The sequence below is a fragment of the Mastigoproctus giganteus genome, chromosome 14 (assembly GCF_048544385.1).
Source record: "Mastigoproctus giganteus isolate SK-2022 chromosome 14, ASM4854438v1, whole genome shotgun sequence".
In the NCBI taxonomy this organism is placed as follows: Eukaryota; Metazoa; Arthropoda; class Arachnida; order Uropygi; family Thelyphonidae; genus Mastigoproctus; species Mastigoproctus giganteus.
This window is the reverse complement of record NC_143588.1, coordinates 93,389,268-93,404,504: the sequence shown is the minus strand read 5'-3', so window position 1 is coordinate 93,404,504 and position 15,237 is coordinate 93,389,268. Positions and strand designations below refer to the sequence as shown.

Genomic DNA, 15,237 nt, shown 5'->3' with positions numbered 1-15,237 from the left:
CATTTGGGAACTGTCTGCTTGATGTTACCATTGTCATTTATTTGTCACCATTTTGATAACTGTTTTGTTGTCATCACATCAGAGAGGAGGTAGCATTAGTTATAACGAAATCAGTTCAAGGTTGGCAAATAGTTATGGCAAGCAGTGTTCAGGTAGTTATTACATAAAGATGCAATATAATGATACCAAATGGTTAAGAAAGGTATAAACTTTCAAATAAGATTAGAAAGTCATGCTTAGGAAACTAGAATACATTAATAATTGCAGAACATTTTATATTTTTTATACCAGGCTTCTTAGCACTTCTCATTAGGGAAATGCTATTTTTAAAAGTGCAAATGGCAAAACAATTCATTGTTAGATTAGTTTCATATGAGAGATCAATGCTATTATGGAAAAAAAAAAAATTAATGTAAATTTCAGTTTTTAACCATAGTATATTGAAAGGACATGTATTCTACTACTGGGTGTCTGTCACATCCCTGTGCATGTTAAATACATAACATTAATGTAAAATGTAATACCTGAGAAGAATACATTAATGCACATGTAGATGTACCAGGCACGTATGTAGGATCCTCAAGAAAGTTAAAATATACATTCAAATTCACAAAATTTTGTAGTTGGGACCCCAAAATCCCACAGCTCCTCAGAGTGGGTCCCAACTGATATAAACATTCTACTGGTAATACTCACATAAGGACTTATGTAGAAATGCACTTACCTTTATGTGTGTTCAAAATGGTGCCTGTATGTATGTTGACATCTCATGTTTTTGCATATTTTCAAAGATACAAATCAAGTCATCCTGAGTGTTATTATTATTATTAGCCTTATGGTGCAAGGAAGTCTGAGGCTTATGCTGCACCAGCTAAAAAAAAAAAAAATTCCCAAGTTACCCTGAGAGAGAGAGAGAGAGTCAGAAGTAAAGGAGTTACCAAGAAAGAGAAGAATGATATCCAGCTTAGGACTCTGGGTGTACCAAGCCCATATTCACCAGATGTGAGCCCCTACATTATTAGTAGTAGTAAATGATGCAAGAAAGCAAGCTTATACAGAACAAAACACGCCTGAGTGCTCTGGATTCATAATTTATTTATTTTTGTTACACAGAGCATTAAAACTATGATAAATGAATTAGCTTTCGGCTGGGTGGCAGCCTTCATCAGATTAAAATACTTTGAATGGCAGTTAGAATAGAGATGCACTGCCAGGATGGTACGTGAGACACGTGGTTAATTGTTTGTTGATGTTTGTGGCTGTGACGTATGGTGGTGACGTGGCCAGCGTTTGTCTATGGACAGAATTACTGTTTCTGTGATGGGGTTAAGTTGACAACCACTGTTCCTGTTCAACGAGGTATCCGAGCATTTTATACTTAACGATTCCAACCAGGTGCGCCTTAGGTAATGGTGGGACTTGTCTACAACCACGACATCGCGGTGTGGGTCGATGTCGTGGTGGGTTGTCCAGACATGCTCGGCAATAGCTAAGTGTTCTACATCCGCCAAACGGATCGCCCTTTTATGTTCTGAGAGGAGTTTCTCGAGACGACGACCAGTCTCTCCAAAGTAGCAGCTCGTGCAGTCACGGCAAGAGATGCGATAGATCACACCACTCTGTAGAAGGGTGGGGACAGGTGTTTTTATGTTGGAAAGGAGAGAACGCAGTTTCTTGCCTGGGAGTTGGATGCACTTTACCCCATGCAATCTTAGGATTCTACCGATCTGCTGTGATAGGTTGGGGTAGTATGGGATGAATGCCCTCGTGGAAGACTCGTCACTGTTGGCGTTGCTGTTGTCGCGTGCTTGTAGATCACATCTGTTAAGGACATCGATGGGGTAGCCACACCTCGTAAGGTCTACTTTGACTCTGGTGATCTCTTTGCGCCTTTCATCTGCAGAGCTGGAGTGTGTCCAGGCGCGAGTTAGCAAGGTTCGGGCGGTTGAGAGGAGGTGGCCCCGTGTGTGTGTGCTGACTGGAAGTTGGTAAATTGGCCAGCACACATAGGCTTACGATAAACCGTCGTCTTCAAGCATGTGTCTTCGCGCCGGACAAGTGTATCTAGGTATGGTATAGAGTTGTTCGACTCCAGCTCAACCGTGAATTTTATGAAGGGCGACAGTGAGTTGAGGTGGGTTAGGAGTCGCTGACTTGAGTCTCTAGGGATCACTACGAACACATCGTCTACGTAGCGACACCAAAAGGCGATGTGATCCGGTGCGTGTGTAAACGCACGTCCCTCTAACTCCTCCATCACGATGTTTGCTGTGACCGAGCTGACAGGGGAACCCATGGCTGTGCCATGTATCTGCTGGTAGATTGAACCATTAAACATGATTGCACCCCCTGTTAAGCACAGTCTGAGGGCGGCGGAAATGTCATCAGGCGTCAGCTTAGTTCTGTCGCTGAGGGTTCCATCATTGTCCAAGAGTTGTTTTGCGCAAGAGATGGCAAGTTCCACAGGGATGGAGGTAAAGAGTGATACGACATCGAACGATGCCATGACTTGATCTTGCGAGATGGATATAGTGCGGATCCTTTCTATGAACTCAACACTGTTGGAGACGGTGTAGGTGGTCTTGCCAACTAGAGGAGAAAGAAGTCTCGAGACAAATTTAGACAGCTCGTAAGTCGGTGATCCACAGCAGGATACAATAGGTCTTAGTGGCGTGCCTTCTTTGTGCACTTTCGGCAGGCCGTAAAACCGTGGGATCTGACACCCGGAGGCACGGAGGTGATTACGGGTTGACTGTGTGATTTTCCCTTGCTTCAGCCAAGTGTTGGTGAGGATATTCACCTCTGACTCCCATCGTTCCAAAGCCTTGTTGGGGTCGATGGTTAGGGGTTTGTAGACGGTAGTGTCTCGTAAGAGCAGTAAGGCTTTCGCCATGTAATCAGTGTGGTTCATTACAACTGTACGACGGCCTTTGTCCGCCGGTAGAATGACGATGGACGAATCCCGTTTCAGTGCCTTGAGGGTAGAAATCTGTATACGGCTGAGGTTTGAAGAGACGGGGCGAGCATGGTGTAGAACTGCTGCAGTCTTTAAGCGGATTGCGTTGGCTACATCTTCTGGGAGGCGTGATAAGCTTGCTTCCACACCCAAGGCGATGTCGGTGATTGGTGGGTGCTTTGGAAGAACGGCAAATGTCATGCCAAGGGTCAACAACAAGGGCCAAGTGCTCGGATACCTCGTTGAACAGGAACAGTGGTTGTCAACTTAACCCCATCACAGAAACAGTAATTCTGTCCATAGACAAACGCTGGCCACGTCACCACCATACGTCACAGCCACAAACATCAACAAACAATTAACCACGTGTCTCACGTACCATCCTGGCAGTGCATCTCTATTCTAACTGCCATTGAAAGTATTTTAATCTGATGAAGGCTGCCACCCAGCCGAAAGCTAATTCATTTATCATAGTTTTAATGCTCTGTGTAACAAAAATAAATAAATTATGAATCCAGAGCACGCAGGCGTGTTTTGTTATGTACGGACTATTCTTGGCCAACCAACATATGATATGGTCGTGAGACTCCAGAAAGATTTTATCTTCATAGCCCGTAGCAGGCAACACCTGAGGTTTGCACATAGATGCAAAGCTAACTGGATTATACCGAAAGGGTTTTGCTACAAACAACCGTTTCCTAGTGAGCGTATGGGACGTCCCTGTCGGAACTTCGGCTTCAGAACTCTACGCATATGGATCGGCTGCCTCCATCGTGACATACAACGTGCTTCAGCGAGCAAAGCAGCCCTACTTGCCGACCTTAAGGCTCTGATTCCCGATCCTATTTACACCAAGGTAATCAATACTTTATGTTGCCAGGCCGTCAGAGAATCAGATCATTATTGTGCCCGACAGAAACGTAAGTTCAATACTTTGATTAATGAATCCCGTCAATTTCGGCGCCAGCGTAATGCCCCTCCCGCAAATTGCACGGATTTCGTATTGAACCTAAGCAACAAGCAGTTATCTGCAGAACAAACAAACTTGTTGACCCTTGGCATGACATTTGCCGTTCTTCCAAAGCACCCACCAATCACCGACATCGCCTTGGGTGTGGAAGCAAGCTTATCACGCCTCCCAGAAGATGTAGCCAACGCAATCCGCTTAAAGACTGCAGCAGTTCTACACCATGCTCGCCCCGTCTCTTCAAACCTCAGCCGTATACAGATTTCTACCCTCAAGGCACTGAAACGGGATTCGTCCATCGTCATTCTACCGGCGGACAAAGGCCGTCGTACAGTTGTAATGAACCACACTGATTACATGGCGAAAGCCTTACTGCTCTTACGAGACACTACCGTCTACAAACCCCTAACCATCGACCCCAACAAGGCTTTGGAACGATGGGAGTCAGAGGTGAATATCCTCACCAACACTTGGCTGAAGCAAGGGAAAATCACACAGTCAACCCGTAATCGCCTCCGGGTGTCAGATCCCACGGTTTTACGGCCTGCCGAAAGTGCACAAAGAAGGCACGCCACTAAGACCTATTGTATCCTGCTGTGGATCACCGACTTACGAGCTGTCTAAATTTGTCTCGAGACTTCTTTCTCCTCTAGTTGGCAAGACCACCTACACCGTCTCCAACAGTGTTGAGTTCATAGAAAGGATCCGCACTATATCCATCTCGCAAGATCAAGTCATGGCATCGTTCGATGTCGTATCACTCTTTACCTCCATCCCTGTGGAACTTGCCATCTCTTGCGCAAAACAACTCTTGGACAATGATGGAACCCTCAGCGACAGAACTAAGCTGACGCCTGATGACATTTCCGCCGCCCTCAGACTGTGCTTAACAGGGGGTGCAATCATGTTTAATGGTTCAATCTACCAGCAGATACATGGCACAGCCATGGGTTCCCCTGTCAGCTCGGTCACAGCAAACATCGTGATGGAGGAGTTAGAGGGACGTGCGTTTACACACGCACCGGATCACATCGCCTTTTGGTGTCGCTACGTAGACGATGTGTTCGTAGTGATCCCTAGAGACTCAAGTCAGCGACTCCTAACCCACCTCAACTCACTGTCGCCCTTCATAAAATTCACGGTTGAGCTGGAGTCGAACAACTCTATACCATACCTAGATACACTTGTCCGGCGCGAAGACACATGCTTGAAGACGACGGTTTATCGTAAGCCTATGTGTGCTGGCCAATTTACCAACTTCCAGTCAGCACACACACACGGGGCCACCTCCTCTCAACCGCCCGAACCTTGCTAACTCGCGCCTGGACACACTCCAGCTCTGCAGATGAAAGGCGCAAAGAGATCACCAGAGTCAAAGTAGACCTTACGAGGTGTGGCTACCCCATCGATGTCCTTAACAGATGTGATCTACAAGCACGCGACAACAGCAACGCCAACAGTGACGAGTCTTCCACGAGGGCATTCATCCCATACTACCCCAACCTATCACAGCAGATCGGTAGAATCCTAAGATTGCATGGGGTAAAGTGCATCCAACTCCCAGGCAAGAAACTGCGTTCTCTCCTTTCCAACATAAAAACACCTGTCCCCACCCTTCTACAGAGTGGTGTGATCTATCGCATCTCTTGCCGTGACTGCACGAGCTGCTACTTTGGAGAGACTGGTCGTCGTCTCGAGAAACTCCTCTCAGAACATAAAAGGGCGATCCGTTTGGCGGATGTAGAACACTTAGCTATTGCCGAGCATGTCTGGACAACCCACCACGACATCGACCCACACCGCGATGTCGTGGTTGTAGACAAGTCCCACCATTACCTAAGGCGCACCTGGTTGGAATCGTTAAGTATAAAATGCTCGGATACCTCGTTGAACAGGAACAGTGGTTGTCAACTTAACCCCATCACAGAAACAGTAATTCTGTCCATAGACAAACGCTGGCCACGTCACCACCATACGTCACAGCCACAAACATCAACAAACAATTAACCACGTGTCTCACGTACCATCCTGGCAGTGCATCTCTATTCTAACTGCCATTCAAAGTATTTTAATCTGATGAAGGCTGCCACCCAGCCGAAAGCTAATTCATTTATCATAGTTTTAATGCTCTGTGTAACAAAAATAAATAAATTAAAAAAGCTTATACAGCATCAGCAAAAAAAAACCTTCCATATCACCTGTTCATTCTCTCTAATAGTTTTTGTACTTCCTTGAATTTATTCAAACTACTCCTCCTATGGCACCAAATAGAAGTTTGTTCCAACAATCAACTACCCACTGGCTGAAGGCAAATATCCTCACATATCTTGCAACCATCCTTCCCTAGTTTGAATTTATCCCCCCTGCATGTGTGTAGTCTGATCAAGAGGAAGGATGTCATCAGCATTAAGCTTAACTCAATCCATTCAAAACCCCCAGTCAGATCTTCTCCCAGGTGCCTATTCTCCAGCCACTGAAATCAGAATTGAAGCCCTTCTTGGTAAGGGCACTCCTTTGTTCCCCTTACTACTCTCATTGCTCTTCTCTGCACCTGCTAAATGAAACACATAAATTCACCTGCCATGACTAGGTAATGTTTTCTTCCAAAGAAAATTGCTCCACGGAGGAAAAAAGTCCACAGGCATGAGATCGGGTGGGGGAGTCTATACACATCACAGAGCAACTTCATGGAGACAATTTTTAGTGATTACTTCAAACTATAGTAAAAAACTACATTAAATTAGCAAAAGCTTATTTAGTATTACATAACTTATATCTCCTGACTGTGAAGTTGGCCGAATGGTGAAGAGTGAAAGTGAAATTAAAACTGTTAATGTCTAAACTAGCCATTACCCTTTTCACTATCCTGCTGGAAATACACCCTCTTAACTTCATTTATTCAACATGAGGGCATGTAGAATGGAATGGATAATAAATACAGATCTTCATTTCAGATCATGGAGCCCATTCCTAATTTCAGTCCTGCCTCAATAACAGCTGTCCCACAGCAATGTTATACACAGCAAGGTAGGGAGTGGTTGAGGGTCAGAATGAAGGAATTATCAGTGTTACTTGTATGTTGACCCCAGGTGCCAAGCAGGTATCAAGAATCAAGTGTTTCTAAGAGCGAGCTAATAGAGCCGAACATGGAAAGTCACCTTTCTGTGTTTTTTTTTTTTTTCTCTTTTTACTGCCAACTACCAACTCAACTAACCTTTAACAGCTGCTTGGTTTCAGGTGACACTGCTACTGCCTTCACATAGCAGGGCTAAAAACTTTATAAGTAAAGCCATTCCCCCACTTCTCAGTGCTAAATAGAGCAAATGTGAACCATGAACACTGTCTGCTAATTGAGCCTACTTCTGATCAGCATCATGCTGAACCAAACCTACCCCTCAAACCCAAAAAGGATGAAAAAAGACACTCACTGTATGTACTTTTTATCAAGTCAACTGATACACTTTCTCCATTTTAATATAAAAATTTGGTTAGTCTTTACAATCTTGTATCCTTTCCGATTGAGTGTTGCGAGTAGGTGATTGACATGCCTAGTCCATTATGGTTAGTCTTAGGATGTTTATTCGCCACTCTCTTCCATGAACTCATTTTCCTTTTTAAAATCGAAAAATGAGTTCCTGATTTTAAAACAGTGGAGAGAGGATAAACATCCTAAGATTAACCATAATGGACTAGGCATGTCAATCACTGCTAATTGCAACAATTAATTGGAAGGGGTACCAGATTGTAAAGTTCCTGTAAAACACTGCAAGCTCTCTGGAAATAGTGAAAATACTTCAGCCTGGACACTTATTACTAAAGGCCATCAATCAGAGGCATTCAGAATCACTGCTTAAATCAACTTTATTTGGAGGAATCCCTGTAAAAATTATACTATGCCAGCAGTTCCCAAACCGTGCACCACAACACCCCAGCAAACTCACAGGAGTGCCTTGGGAAATTTGAAAGGGAAACACAGTGATACTCGACATCATTCGGACGCCACTCGAACTACTAGCTCAAGGTAGTTCACAGTTTCAAAATTTTTTTTATCACAGTTTCAACATTACTTATTAAGTTGTTTGGACCTAACTACTTAATAAACCGGACTAGTCGGTATTTCTTTTGGCCTAGGTGTGCTGTGAAAAAAATTATTGAGACGCTAAGGGCACCGTGAAAAAATTACTGAGACACTAAGGGTTCTGTGAACCAAAAAAGTTTGGGAACCTCAGTACTATGCTGAGCACTCCAAAAGGTGTTATATTAGTATGTATGTAGACTTCATGAATATTATAAAGGAAAAAAAATATATTTAAGAGTTATGTGATCAACAAGTTGCAGAGCAAAAATAATATTTCTCTATATTCTTTTTGTAAATGGCTCTTCTTTCCTAATCAGAACCAGTTCCTTCTCACAACGTAATTTGTAATTATTGGCTTTAGTCAAATCTTCCAGCTGCTGTCAAAGAAGGCTATTTACACTGCTATGCGATCGACGCACTAAATAGCAAACTCAGTTTACTCGTAACTGTGTATAGAAAGAGGCTGTGCTTGACATGATAGTTTATATATAGCTTTCATAGCTTGGGGCTTTTGTCCAAGACTTAGCAATGGCTACTTAACTTATTAGGCCATCTCACTTCATAATATTATTATTAGCCATATGGTGCAAGGAAGCCCAAGGCTTATGCTGCACCAGCCAAAAAAAAATATTTCTGAATTACCCTGAGAGAGAGAGAGAGAGAGAGAGAGATGGTCTGGGTAGTGGCATACACTTTAAATAAAATACATTGTATAAGGTGATTTTTATTTTTTTATTTTTTTTTATTTATTCATCATACTATGTTATTCACTTGAAGAACATATAAAATATTGTTTTGAAACAGAAATTAATACTTGAACTGTATTTAGAAGTGTTGGGAAATTTATGCCACACAATATGTTTGATGTATCCCTCATATTTATCAATACATTGCATTTGGAGTGTGAAGTTGTGAAGAACATGCTCCAATATTTCCTCTGACAGAAAAATTTTCATCATCTACATTTTATTCAGTGCAGGAATGGTTTGTGGATCCTTCTGGAAAACTGTCTTTGAGATAACCCCAGAGACAATCACATGGGTTTAAATCAGGTGACATTGGATGCCACACCAGTCCATTGCCATACACCTCAGGGTAGTGGTTGTCAAAAAATTTCATCCAGGAACTCTAGGTCACTGTTGCCAACCAAATCTCCAAACTTTTCTCTACAGAGTAGTGATATCGTTGGGATGAAAAATTTGAAGCTTGCAAAACTTCAAAGAAAAGAAAAGCATGATGAATACATAACCACCCTGTACTTCTCCATTGGAGCAATATCCTTTATTTTGAGTTGTGCAATACCAAGGCAACTTGTGGCAAGTGCCTCCAAACGAATATGAGATCAATGCAATAACTAGCAACCCCAGTTTGTTTGTAGTTATGAACAGTAAGGAGCTATGCCTGACATGTACAATTGTCTTTATGTAGCTTGAGCCTTTTGCCCTTCTGAGGGTCACTGAGATAGTAGTAGTAGCCATATGGTGCAAGGAAGCCTGAGGCTTATGCTGCACCAGCAAAAAAAAAATTTCTGAGTTACCCTGAGAGAGAGAGAGAGAAATAGAAGGGAATCACCAAGAAAGAGAAGAATGATGATATCCAGCTCAGAACTCTGGGTGTGCCAAGCCCATACTCACCAGATGTAAGCCCCTGGGGTTGGTTGGAAGCTTAAGGAAATTTAAGGAGAAATTGGATAGCAAAAGCCTGGCTCCCTTGCATTTTTTGACTGTTTTAATACTAATATTTGTACAGTTTTATTTTTAATTATTTATACCTTTTTTGCTTAAGTAAAAGGTATATTTACTTATACCTTTGTTTTTTTGTTTGCTAAATTAAATAAATTAATTTAAATTACTGGCAAAATAAAAAGTCATTGTGAAGGTTAGTAGTCTGTTATTCTATTAAATTTATTATGTTTTTGTTTATTGTACAGAGTTTAAATAAAATGTCACATTATATTTGACTTTCAAACATGTTAAATTTGTATATAATTTTTAGAAAATGAAGGCATTTGGACTGGACCATTTTGTTTCATTCAGGCTGCAGACACACAGTTTGGCATGATTGAGAATTATTTTGAGAGAAAAGAAAATCCTGGTTGGCAGCAAGAAATAGAACTAACCAAAAAGGCTATTGAGGCTGCCAATAAAATGAATCCCAAACCAAGGTTTTTTATTGTATGTGGTGACTTAGTAGATGCTTTTCCAGGTATGTTTTTTTTTTTTTTGCTCCCATTTTGGTTCTTTTGATATATTTTAAAGAAATGTTTACTAAAGTGTCATTGTTATGATAAAAAAGTAATAAGTAGTCTTAATGCTACTTTATTACTTTTCTTAGTAGGATAATGCTCCATTTCTTCAGTGAAATAATTTTTAATATTATTTAAAACTAGAAAGGCTGTTGAAATCTTAAAAATATATTTATATGAAAAAAGAATGTGGAACACAACACACTATTGTAAAAAAATAATATTGGCAGTATGTAACTACTAGCTATGAATGTTAATTAAATCTTGCTTTTCTAGGTAGCAAGTGTCAGTTATACAGGTTGATTCAAAAGGCATAAATAAAGCCCATAGTATATTACCAATTTTTATTTAAATTATTATTATAAATACAGTAAAATCCCATTGCAGCAAATACCACTTAAGAAAATTTTGCTATAACAAAAATATTTCTAAAGCCTGGCCAACTTTTTTTATTATTAGTGCTTTGAACAAAGTAACTTTTGGTGAAAAATTCAATACAACAAATTATTTTCAAATTCCACCTATGCATGAAATGGACTGGTTTACAATGAAAGAAAAGCTTTTTCTGGATAATTATGAATAGTCAATATTGTAAATAAAGCTATGGGCACATTTTCTTGAAGTTAAAAAAATGGAAGTTTTGAAAGATGCAGCAAAAGAATTCTTTATTATCACACCTTTTACTAAGTTTTCCACTTTTTTTGAATGCTTGTACATTTTTACTTTTCTCTCTCTCTCTCTTTTTTTTTTATACTTGCAGTATCCAAATTTTTAATTACACTGGAGTTGAATTTTTGTATTAATATGAGGAAAAAATATATTAAATATTAAAAACTGAGTTGTATAATAAGTTATATCAGCTAATACTATATTTCTAAACATGTTCTAATATTTCTTATAAATAAAATTTTTTATTTTATTTATAAGAATTTTTTTTTATAAAAATGAAATTTCCTGAACAAAATAAATATTTTTACTTTTGATTTCATCATTTTGTTTGTTTATTATTGATTTAAAGTGACTATTTGAATACAGTAGACTGTTGGAATAATGGCACCCCAAATAACGGAACATTCAAGCTAACGGCACATTGAATCAGATGTTTACATACAGTGCAGATGTCTTGCAGTGCCAAAAAAAGAAAATTGCAAGTCACGTGATTACTGTATTTGTTTACGTTCGGCATTTTGAAAGTGAATTCTGTACTGATATCACGGATTATACTGCTGTTTTACATTTATTTCAAATTAAAAACCCCCTCACTATGGCTCCTAAAGTTAATAAATGTGATACAGAAAACAAAAGAACAACAACATTAAAACTTAGTGACAAACTTGATATAATCCAAACTATTACATTAGGTTCACCTGGAAAGTTAATTCATATACCCATATGTATTGTCTGTAAATTACATGTGTTCTCTGGTCAATTTGCCTGTTTTGCTGTACGAAAAACCCCAGTTTCTGGAGGGGGGGACCTTGCTATCTACACCTGAGACCAACTAACTCAGCTATGGAGTGAAAAAAGCTCATAAATGTTCCTCGCATCATTGATGGGATTCGAACCTGGTCCTTTTCCACCCAGTGTGGGAAGGACGGTGGCGATACCAGTGTGCCAATTGCATTCTTAATCTCTCTATTTCTTAGCCTAATTTTTCTGCATTAAATATATTTAAAATAAAACTTTATAGATAATGGAAAAATCAAAATAACGGTACCTTGAATCCCCGAAGGTGCCATTATTCTGAAAGTCTACTGTAAAATAAACTGGAAATGGCTACTTCTGAATATTGGAAAAGTGCAGCAGAATTTATTTGAACAAATAATTTTCAGTGATATTCATTATAATGAAATTTTGGTATACAATAAAATGATTTGTTCAATCCCCAAGAAGTTCATTGTAACATGATTTTACTGTATAATTATAACAGAGGTTATAATAAGTTATTTTTCAGCTATCTTCATAAACATAATTATAATAGAGATTGCAATAAATATTGAGAGCATCCTTCCCATGTGTAAGTACAAACTCTTCACCATGTTTGATGATACTTGACATAGTGTTTGAATGGTTGTCATCAAAAAGTCTGATTCAGTATTGACTTTTGTAACTTAACATTGATATTATGACATTGTCATCTTGATGTTCATTAATTATGACATTTTGACAATATGTGAAGGTTTTTAGTGGACACGACTCCTTTTTAGTCTAAGAGATAAATCTGGGGATCATGGGCATTTAGTTGTGAGTAAACGATATGTCTAGGAAAATGATGTGCTGCCTTTGTTGTAAATAAAATACTATTGTTTAGTGACTGAAAGCTAACAAGAACAACTTTTGGGTATGACAAGTGCTGCTCCTATAGCAGTTGTTAGAATCAAATTTGATCAAGTTGTCACTGATAAATGAACACTTACAATTTTGGTTGCATGAATTTTGAATCACCAGTTTTAACATATAAGTTTAATGTCTAAATTTGCAAATGATGTAAAGATTAGTAGAGTAGTTATTGATCACTGCCAAGCAAAGCTTCTTAAGAGTGACCTAGATAGACTTCAGGGATGGTCACAAAAGTGGCAACTATGCTTTAATCCAGCAAAGTGCAATGTTTTACACCTGGGGAACAGTAATCCCAAAATAACTTATACACTTGGTGGAGTTGAACTAAAGTCAGTAGTGGAAGAAAGGGACTTTGGAGTTATGATATGGTCAGACATGAAGTTCTCCAATCATTGTAGACAGGTTGCAAGGAAGGCCCATGGGGTCCTATTGATGATTTATCGAACATTTGCTAGTAGAGATAAGGATGCCATAATCCTATTATATAAGGCTATTGTTAGACCGCACACTTGGAATACTGTGTTCAAGTGTGGAGATTGCACCTAAAAAAAAAAAAGATATCGAACTTCTTGAAAGGGTCCAGAGATGGGTAACTTGCCTGGAGAGATTTTCAAAAGGACCTCCTTATGAGGAAAGACTTTAAATATGTGGGTTGCACAGCTTGGAAACTAGGCACCTTAGAGGTGACCTGATTCAGGTTTTTAAGGCTCTGAGAGGCAATAATAAAAAGAAAGAGGATGAAATTTTCATGGTTATAAATGATTCTAGAACTAGAGGCCATAAATTCAAGTTACGGGGAGAATGTTTAGACTGGATTGCAGGAAGTTTTATTTTAGCCAGCGAGTTATAAATTACTGGAATAAGTTACCTACGTGGGTAGTAGAGGCTGACATTTTGGGGAAATTCAAAGGTCAGCTAGATAGTTACCTACGGGAGGAGGGAAATGCATAGGTTGTCTATTTCATTTTCTCTTCTTATTATTTATCAATTATTTATTATTATATTTTTATTTTTATTTGTTTATTTATTTTTTCGGCTGGTGCAGCATAAGCCTTAGGCTTCCTTGCACCATATGAACATTACTAATACTAAATGCTATTACTAATTTTTCACCCCAGAGTCAGGATTATATTTGAATGCACACATAGTTCGCTGAATCTCAGCAGTAAGCTTTTTAGGAAAAGTGTATGGTGTTTTTTGATTCTATATTGGCAAAAGTAACTTGACACTGCAAGAATTTTGGGAAAAATGAACCATACCCACCATCCTTGTGTCAGGAAGAGGTATAAAACCAACTGTGTTCATTCACACTAGAATTGAGCAGATAAATGAAATACAATAGATAGGTTGAGGCATTGAGCTTAATGACTTCCAATGGGGAGTCATCATAGAATGGCATATTAGCAGACAATCTGTTTGTGCCATTACAGCAAACCTAAATCAGTGATGGCTGACATAGTTACCACATGGGAATGTCATGATGCTACTATAGCTGGGAAATATTCAGGTAGACTACAAAAATTAATGGAAGGGGCCAGATGGCACTCAGAAGGGTGGTATGCAGATTCCCATCAGTCCACATTGAATACTGTAAACCAGTAGCTCAGGGAACTGGTATTAGTACAGGGATGATACATAAGGAGCTGCATGGCATTGGATTTTACAGAAGATCTTGAAGTATACAAACAAAAAAATCGCAGCACAGAATACATAGCATTGACTTGCCTGGTGCACAATCCATCATAATTGTTCCCTGGAACATTGGAAAGCTGTATTATGGAGTGATGGATCCTGGTTCATGGTTTTCCTGTCTGATGGGTTAGTATGAGTCTGGTGGATCTTGGAAAAAGCCATTTACCACAGTCTGTCATCTCAACTGTGATGTTTGTTTGTTTGTTATTTAGTTTTTAGGAGCATTAGTAACTAAGGCCATATTGCTCCAGGGATATGCGGTGGTCATTCCCTGACCTTTCCGCATCCTCCGTATTTGGTGGTCATGGGCTCGAACCGCGGTCTAATCAAGAAGCATGTGCTACGCACTGCTGCTCCTGCCCACCTGGCTACAGAGGTGCCTAACTGTGATGTTTACTGTCACATCTAGGGTTGTTTCTTATGGTGTGGGCTTGCACCATTGATCATCAGTTCTGAAACAGCAAATTTCCATGTATCACATTGGCACTCTGGACAATTCTGCTCTTCCTATACTGTGGCAGCAGTATGGGGAGGGTCTTTTCTGTTTCAATATTACATTGCATCATACCCACCATCCATGATCAAACTGCCTGTAAAGACTTGGTTTGATGACATGGGCATGCAAAACCTTCATTAGCGTACCCAAAGCTCTAATCTTAAGCCCACCAAGCACCTTTGGGATGAACTGGAACATTTCTTTAAGGCCACCACATCTGCAATTAGTATTGTGTTGAAGGAAGAATGGACCAAAATATCACCTTCCTGCTATCAAAAATTGGGTAGTCTACTAACAAAGGTATAGTGCAATTAAGGTCAGAGATGAGCAACATGTTATTATATATTGTATCAGTAAAAGGTTCTTTGAAACTTCCTGGCATCTGGTTACTTTTGGCAAAATAGTGCATTTTATGAAAGGTTAGTTATGCCTACTAATAATAAAGCATATATTGGCATGACCA

At 39.7% G+C, this 15,237-nt stretch overlaps 1 protein-coding gene across 1 annotated transcript in view; it reads left to right on the top strand.

Annotated features, from left to right (window-relative positions):
• The window catches only part of LOC150075375 (serine/threonine-protein phosphatase CPPED1-like), a 52,386-nt gene that overhangs the window by 21,339 nt on the left and 15,810 nt on the right, over nt 1-15,237 (top strand). The window contains exon 3 of the mRNA XM_090388466.1: nt 9,997-10,206. Coding sequence (XP_090244592.1) covers nt 9,997-10,206 — 210 coding nt within the window. The remainder of the gene's footprint in view (nt 1-9,996; nt 10,207-15,237) is intronic.